We start from the raw sequence: 8,756 nt of genomic DNA on the forward strand, positions 1-8,756 counted from the left end.
TTTTTTTTTTTTTTTTTTTTTTTTTTTTTTTTTTTTTTTTTTTTTGTACCAGGGATTGAACTCGGGACCTTGTGCTTGCAAAGTAGGTGGCAGCACCACTGAGCTAAATCCCTGGCACATTTGCTAATTCTTAATAGGTTCCATCAGATGGTGTAGGTCATCCACTACTTGGCAACACCCAAAGCTGTCCATTTGAGGTCTTCCCTCCACTTCAACCCTCCCCAAGCACAGACCAGGTGCCTACCGTAGGGCTTCCAGGTGGGGATGGAAAAAGTAGGAGGAATCAAAGCTGTAGGGGGCTAACAGCCTAAGAAGTAGGCAAAGGTAAGAAGTGCACACCTTGGGAATGAGGTGAGCAGAAACTGGGGCAGGGGCCATTCTGGGAGGTAGAGACAGAGTCTTCAAACCAAGCTGGAGATTTCCTGGAGAGGGGCACTGGAGCTGATTCGGAGCTGTGCTAGGAGTGGGGATGGATCTCTCTGTACAAAGTATAGGGATAGACAGCAGCAAAGGATTCTAGAGCCAGAGCTGAGCATAAGTCTAGGTCTTGGGTAAAGACCTAGAGGACACAGGGATGGGAAGGTCACACGGAAGAGGATGTGGCTAGGAGAATGGACCTCACTGGGCTGCAAGGGCAGAGTCCCCAGGGTCTGAGTAGGAGCCTGAGGTACTGAACCTGGCTTTGGCTGGAAGATCTGCAACCAGCCTGTCTCCATGGGGAGGGAGCTATTACACAAATGGGAAACACTTAAATAAAACAAAACAAAACAAAAAACCAGGGAGGATACTCTCTTTAGTTTGTCTCCTTCAGAGTTAAAGTGCACAGAAATGTTTAGAAAAGCAGAGGGGCCTATAAATGTGGACTTGAATCTTTCAAAGCAGTCTTTTTGCTCTACCACTGAGCCACCTGCCCTTCAAAAATTTTATTTTCAGATGGGGCCTTGCTAAATTTTCCAGGCTGGCCTTGAATTTATAATCCTCCTGCCTCAGCTTCCTTAGTAACTGGGATTATGGACATGTACCACAGTGCCCAGCTAAGATTTTCCTCATCAATTACTTTAAACCACCTTTCCCCCCCCTTATTCAAAGCAAACAAAAAATAACAGTCTCTCCAATATTTCAATATTTTAGCAAGTACTTCCCTAACTGCCAGTGTCTACTCTCCCATAAACTTCATCTGTGGCCTGAAATGTACTCTGAAGCCACAAAGAATTGTCTTCCCCTTATTCAAAGCAAACAAAATATAACAGTCTTTCCAAGATTTTAATATTAGCAAGTACTTCCCTAACTGCCAGTGTCTACTCTCCTATAAACATCATCTGTGGCCTGAAATCTACTCTGAAGCCACAAAGAACCGTCTTGGGGGTTAAGTGTCATCACTCCTCGGTTTCACCAATGAGAAAAGAGTAGCTTGGACTGAGTTTTGTGGCCGAAGTCAAAGCTAGCAGGTGACACAATTATGGTGCGTTTCCATTAAACCACAGGGCTCACGGGGGGGTAGCCTTGTGAACAAACAGATGGTTCCAAGATGGGAGGGGGTGCCCAAGAAGTCACAGGCCACAAGCCAGTGCAGAGGTCCTCAAAAAGGGATGGGTCGCACCTGACGGCCACCCTCAGCTTAGGTTAGCACTTCCTATAGGGCACAGAATCCATGACTCAGGGCTCTGGCCTCCTAGCCTGGAGAAAGGTCCTCATTATGTGACTATACAGCATATATCCAGAAGCATTCACTTAAAATTTTCCTTTTGCCTGAGCCCTAGGTCTGTTCTGCCACACATGGTAAGAAGTCATTGTCTACACAAAACAGGGCCTGACGCAGAAGGTCACCACTTCCCTGGAGGTAACTGGACCGAGGGCTGAGTGCCTCCTCAGCTTTGGGAGGAGGGTCTGAATCTGCCGAGTTAAGTATCAGTGCAGACACTTCCTTGCTAGAGTGCCTCCATTTATTCTTCTATAAAATGGGAATAATACCCATAAGATTGTTGTAAGGATTAAGGAAAATAATACACATCAACTGTTAGAGAAGCATTAGTAAACTGTATGCATATTTTTAAAGATAGAAGTTTATAAAAGCTCTTTGTAAATCACAGCTTACTTTAGCAATGTGTTATGATTATTATAAATCTGTTGATTTCCTTTCGATTTTTCATGGCTCTGTAGAGACCATTGTTTAGGTTAAGTACAAAATAATTTTGTAAATGCTAAAAAGCGGACGAGAACTTGCCTAGGACATTGCTCAAGGGCAATAATGGAACACTTTTTACAGGCCAGAGTCTCTGTGACTCAAAGTCAGCAGGGGATCAGGACGGTTGCACTCTTCTGCTTCCTCAGGAAGGGTGGAGGCTGAGAGGTGGGGCAGTCTGTTTCCAGACAGCTAATTCAGGGATTCCCAGCTTGCTAAAGATTTTAGAAATGTGTTTCTGGAGGGTGTGGGGAAGACTTCTGCTCAGGCTCTGTGTGTGGGAAAATGCAGGCTTGCTGCGGGGCACGGAAAGGCTTCAGGAGGCTCATACCTCTGCTTCCTGAGTCTCATGCCTGTGTCCTCTGGGAGACTAGTGCTCTGATCACCATGGCAACCATCCCTTACCCCATGCCTACAGCAAGGCTGGTCCTGAACAGGCCTGGCCATGTGTGCTGATGCAAAGCCACAAAATTAAAGTGCTCATACCAGGTTTGCTATACAGTACAAAAGGCCTGTGAGATCCTAGCGCTATGCTTCTTATAACATTCCACAACGTAGTTCTTCAAACTACACTTTAAGGGACACAGGAAAGAGGGCTTCTCCTCGTTTCTAGTCTGAGGCTAATCTTTGGCAAATTCATCAACTCACGCTATAATTTTCGGCATAGCCAGAGATACCTGGCTGCCTGGTAGATGGGGAGTAGGGGTGTAGTAGAAAGTAAAGGAAACCTTCAAAAGGCTGCCCAAAGATACAATGGCACTCACCTGCAATCCCAGTTACTTAGGAAGCTGAGACAGGAGAATTGTGTGTTTGAGACCAGCCTGAGCAACACAGCAGGGCCTAGTCAGAAAGAGAGGGGTGGGGGAAAGAGGGAAGGAAAAAAGGAGGGAGGGAGAGAAGGAAGGATCCCGAAGAAATTCTTAGTAACAATTAAAGGAGTAGTTATTACAATAGTAATAGCATATATGTGTGTACTACTATGATAATAATGACATAATGCATAATGTTCTAGTATGACAGCAATAGCAAAAATATATGTGTATGTATACTATTACGGGAATGACATATATATACATATTTGTATGCATGTGTGCATTTTTATGGCAGCTACCTGACATCATGCTGTGGACTTTACATTCCTTTCCTAAATCATGAAGTTCAATATATTCACTCACACATTCCCTCCATAAATATCCAATATGCTGCACAGAGCACCAAGGACTGAGACTCGTAGGACAAAGAAATGACCCCTGCCCTTAAAGGATAGTGGGTGGAGACTGACAAGGATATTGGTGATCCAAACACAATGTGACAAACCTCCTTAGCAATACTGGAAGTATCAAGAGCCCATACAGAGTCCAGTTGACAAAGTCTCAGGAGGTATCTGAGAAGAGACTGACAAGATAAGGAGGTGACACTGGAGTTTCACCTTAGAGAACAGAAGGATTGTCCTGGGAAAGAAGGAAGGACAGCAGAGCTTCAGCTGGTGCTGCTAAAGCATAGGCACAAGGTGGGAGCTGGGGGAACTAACAGGAGTGTGACAAGGAGGGACAAGCCCTGTGCATCATACATGGAGCTGCAACCAACCTGTCTCGGTGATGGGTGGCCAAAACGAAACAACCAACCAAACCAAACAAAAAACCCCTGCCTGAAAATAAAAATAAATAATAAGGGCTGGGGATATAGGTCAATGTGAGGTCTGGGCTCAATTCTCAATACTGCAAAAAACAAAATGAAAGAAACCTCCACTGTGGGTCATGAAGTGCAAAGGATTCTGTTTTCTCAAAACCATAGGGATAAAATCATGAATGCACCCAATTCCCAGCATAAAAGCATTTATAGATGAAGCCACTACAACACTGCATTTTCACATGAATCCCGACAGCAATTCCGTGCAGGTTTTATTTCTTGGGACTGTCTCATGATTGCTATCATCACAATAAGTAATATCTATTGGGCTCTGACAATGTGCAGGCATTATTCTAGCCATTTCAAGTGTATGGATTCGTGTAACCCTCATATGCTGCCCTAAAAATTAGATATAATTACCCTCACTTTACAAGGAAGGAAACTGAAACTCAGGCAGGTTAAACAATTTGCTAAAATTACAAGCAATTAAGAGTTATACCCAGCCAGCTGGGCATCAGAGCCCATATTCCTGCCCTACCTAATCCTAGGCCACCTCTGCTTCCTTTGCAGAGGGCTCTTTCCACTTGCTCCCAGCAGCAGGGTAAAGGCCCGGCCATCAGAGCCCTGGTGTATAGCAGGAGGCTGGCCCATGGGTTACCTAGGTCAAGGTGCAGGGCAGGCCCATTCCCAGCTGGGGCAGCATCAGGGGCAGCGGGAGGTGCAGTTTGGCCGCTGTGGAACTCCCAGCGCTTCATCTGCAGCTGCTGCAGCCAGTACAGCATCACTTGCTTGGTGGTGGCCTGAGAAGCACAAAGATTAGTTGGCAAGGTCCTGTGCCTGCAGGGTGGCACTGGGTGTGGGATGAGGGGAAGGTGTGGGTTGGCACCCACCTCTAAAGCACCACATGCTTCTTGGCTATGGAAAATAATCAGGCCCTGGTCACCCACTCAAAGGTTCCTTAACCTCTCTGAACCTCCGTTTCCTCAACTGTGCTATAATGACAATAATGGCCTTTCATGGAATGGTTATGAGAGTAAAGTGAGACAGGAGAAATAAAATGCACAGTACCCTGACACATGACAAGTACTGAAAATGAAAATGCACTCACTGGACAGAAGAATAGATGATGGGTAGAAAGAGGAGCTTTGGAATTCTAATTTTGAGTGCACCCTGGTGTTTCTCTCTCTCTCTCTCTCTCTCTCTCTCTCTCTCTCTCTCTCTCTCTGACATCTGCAAGTCTTAGCTGACTTTTGGTGGAATGGGGGTAATCCCTCCTGCTGGGGGGGATGCACTGAAATCAGATATGAATGGGGACTGGAAAATCATGTGTACACTATGATAACACGGTAACACCTTCCACATGGTCCAGCACTGTAAACAAGTTAGAAGTTGAGGCTGGTCATTAGTTTCCCGATACTAGATGGTCCAAACACCTACTCTCACATCTATTAGCTCACTGGATCCTCCAGGAAAGAGGCAAGGCAAGGCAGCCCTTTCTACAGAACTGTGGTTGCAGAACTGGTCCCACACCTCTAATGTCCTACTCCTAGATCTGAAATTTTCTGTAATTTATGGCCAGATTTGTGGCTTACACATAGAAGGCATGAAATTAGCTGATGTGAACACAGAGGATGGGCAACTCGCTGCGAGCAGATGATAAGTCTCCAGAGCCTATGATCAAGGCCACATGAGAAAAGCAGGTTATGTGGCAACCAAGGCATACTCTCCCTTTTAAGAGGGTCAAAGATGAGGCATAATCTAGGCTGGGGCTCCATGCAAGAGGCTCCCACCTGTGATGTAGGTATCAGAAAGATCAAATGATGCCCACCAGTCTCTTTCCGTAAACTTTTGCTGAGGGACCTCCCAGGGCTTCACTATGATATTAAAGCTGATGAGTTCCAGCAAAACCCAAATACTGTTTTATTATATAATTCATTTTTGAGCACCTACCATGCATGTCAGAGACTACAATGGGCACTGGAAGATACCATGATGAGTCAACACACACGCTTAAGATCTAGGTCTAGTTAGGAGAACCATGCCCTATGGGGAGCTTCTCATCCTGAGTTCCCCTCCTGTCAGTGACCCAAAGAGGTAGCCAGACAGTTACTCAGGTCATTCCTGACATCTCTACCATATTCAGTTTCCCTAACATACCTGTCCACTTCCATCTGTCTTCCTTCCCAGGGCAATGGCTTGAGCTCAGCCATCATTCCCCTCCAGATCACCTCCTGATGGATTCTCTGACTACTACCCTCCCTTTCCCCTAATTTATTCTCTGCTCAATAGTCAGACTGAGCTCTCTAAACATTCTAATCTCACTGTTTCCTTGGCGAAGGCTCTTAAGACAACTTCCATAGTCTACCAGGCAAAGTCCAAGCTAATCAGCCTAACTTACAAATGCACCTCCCCATTTGGGCTCCTGCCTATGTCCCAGACTCCTATAGCTTGCCTGGACACTTATACTCTATCTTTGCTCACAGGGCTCTCTTGGCCTGGAGCACCCTTTTCCCTGTTGTCTGTTTGCCAAAAACCTAGTTCTTTCAAGGCTCAGGCAATGCTTTTTTGGCTACCTCTCCTCCTGCCACACATTTTTCTTATGCAGACTTGTCACATTGTCACTATGGATATTTTACTGTGACTACCATTTCCTCTATCAATCTTACCTACCACATCTTAAGCTATTTGGGAGTTGGGGGCAGGACTGACTTGGCTCCTCAACCCAGAACCTAGCACAAAGCCAGACACACTCATGGATCAATGGCATAGTAAAAACCACACATTGGAAACCCTGTACACAGCCCTGAATCTGTGGAAAGAGACACAGAACCTAGGAACTACGTGATCTCCAAAATGCCTTTCCTGGCCTGAAATTCCTGGTTTCCATTATTTTAACTAGTGAGTCCCCCAGCCTACTCACTGGCCACACCTCACTAAACTGTGAAATGTCCACAGATGTCTAGTTAGCTGCAGGCTCAGGAAGAGACAGATGAGAATGGGGAAGTGAGGCTATTTCCTTGCACAGGTTCTCTGAGGCCCATAGAACTCCTAGCCTAGAGTTCTTTCCAATGAAGTGACCAGGGTTCCATAACCATATATGGGCATGTGTGTATTCAACAAACACTAATTGCTCACTAGTTTAGACATGCCCAAATGAGCAATCAAGGCTGATCAGCAAAAACCTACGTGTTTATCTTCCCAATCTCTGCCAATGTCAGCATTCACTTCCCTTGCCCAAAATATCAAGAAGTAAATAAGAATCCTAGTCTTGAGGTTTGCAACAATGGTATCTTGATTATACTTCAGTCCAAGAAGGAAAATTAAGGTAACTACGGAGTTAGGCACACCCAAAAGTCGAAGTTTTGATATAGCACTGAAAGCAGAAAGACTACAGGATTCCTAGTGTGGACTACAACACTAAATTCCTGACCTCTGGCCACAAACGTCATCTATGGCTCACTCTCTTGATCCATAAAATGGGTCCCTTGTCCTTGCCCCTGGAATCCTAATGGGTATGAACGGCCTTTAGAAAGAACAAATCTCTGGGCACAAGTTGGTGATCATTGTTCCAGTCCATTTACTGTGATCACACACTTTTGGCCCCCTGTGCCCTGGGGACTGCGTATGCACCTGCGTATGAAGACCTGCAAAGGTTCCATTTACCTTCAAGGTGATAACCCGGCTAGGGGTCTTGATTTCAAAAGTCCCCTCCTCAGCGTCCGCCTTGCAGTCAAAGATCGCACCGGAGAGGTCAATACTGTCCAAGGGATTAGCATCCTGTGCCGTCCGCGAATAATACAGGTGGCATTTCCTTTCGTCGTAGAAGAACCAGCGGGTTTTCCAGCCCCGGATGGGCCCTTTACCGCCAAACTTACTTAAATACCCACAAAGTTTCTTGGGGGCCGCGTCCGGGGACCGGGCACAGTCCTCGGACTCCTCAGGAGGCCCCACCTCGGGGCTCCGGCTCAAGCCCGCAGGCTCTTCGGATCCAGGGGAGTCCTCCTGGTCACCCTTCATTGCTGCTAGCCAGCGACCGTGTAGGGAGGAGGGGCCCTCAGGACCGCCGAGCCCAGATCCCCAAGACTCTGGGGCACCTACCAGAGGCAGATACCTGAGCGGGGGCGGAGCCAGCGGTGGATCCGCCCACAGAAGAGGGCTGAGGGACCGAGCTGGCGGCAGGGTTTGGGTATCAATGACCGTAATTCCAGCACTCTGAATGGCCGAGGCAAGGAAGAGCGCAAGCTTTGAGCCCAGCTTGAGCAACTTAGTGAAATCCTGTCTAAAATTAAAAAATAAATAAATAATCTACAAACCCAGGCTGGGAGTGGCTGGCCCCGCCTCTCCAAACGCCAGCCCCGCCTCCACCCCCACCCGGCGCTCGCCTCTCTCCCAGGCCTGCCCACATCCGGCCTTTCCTTTGCCCGGGTCAGCCATCTTTGCTGAGGGCAGCCGTAGAGTGAGTGAGTGAGTGAGTGTGTGAGTGAGTGAGTGAGTGAGTGTGTGTGTGTGTGTGTGTGTGTGTGTGTGTGTGTAGCTTGTATAGTAAGTAACGCAGCAGGATGGCGCTTTCTACTGCATCTTGAGTCTCACATCTTTTCCTTACGGGTGCTATGCGGGCCACCGTCCGACAGGGCATCATGGGGCCATTGGCTGAGAGGAGGGCAGCGGGGCTCAGGACCCCATTTCCGGCGGCCGCTCTGGGCGCGCGGCTCGAGGCCCTTTCCTTCCCTCTTGGCGGTGAAGTTTCTTCAGCACTTCGGAGACTCTGCCCTGCTTCCCACTCGGTCTCAGCTCCCATTCGCCTCCTCTCTGTACCGGTGCCCCAGGATCAGGAGTCCAGGGGCGGTCACTGCGCTGCGGCAACTCAGTGACACAACTGTGCATGGTTGGGTGCGGTACGTTTCGGAAATAAAATCTCTTGGTTCTGACTTTCTCAACTTCCTGC

General features: G+C 47.4%; 1 protein-coding gene across 8 annotated transcripts in view; it reads right to left on the bottom strand.

Moving 5' to 3' along the window:
* Positions 1 to 8,106, bottom strand: part of Tbc1d2 (TBC1 domain family member 2) — a 50,382-nt gene extending 42,276 nt beyond the window's left edge. Inside the window, exons 1-2 of one of the 8 annotated variants that reach the window (XM_010614390.3) lie at positions 7,475 to 8,106; positions 4,470 to 4,611 (exon numbers count right to left, since the gene is read on the bottom strand). In XM_010614390.3, the coding sequence (XP_010612692.1) occupies positions 4,470 to 4,611; positions 7,475 to 7,828 (496 nt within the window). In that variant the 5' untranslated portion in view covers positions 7,829 to 8,106. Of the gene's footprint in view, positions 1 to 2,946; positions 2,983 to 4,469; positions 4,612 to 4,701; positions 4,723 to 5,968; positions 6,093 to 6,731; positions 6,821 to 7,474 lie in introns of those variants that run through there. The other 7 variants (XM_010614389.3, XM_010614392.3, XM_010614393.3 and 4 more) reach the window with 7 other exon arrangements.
* Between the last annotated feature and the right edge of the window lie 650 nt (positions 8,107 to 8,756).

The sequence above is a fragment of the Fukomys damarensis genome, unplaced genomic scaffold (assembly GCF_012274545.1).
Source record: "Fukomys damarensis isolate Sample0158 unplaced genomic scaffold, DMR_v1.0_HiC HiC_scaffold_36, whole genome shotgun sequence".
Classification (NCBI taxonomy): Eukaryota; Metazoa; Chordata; class Mammalia; order Rodentia; family Bathyergidae; genus Fukomys; species Fukomys damarensis.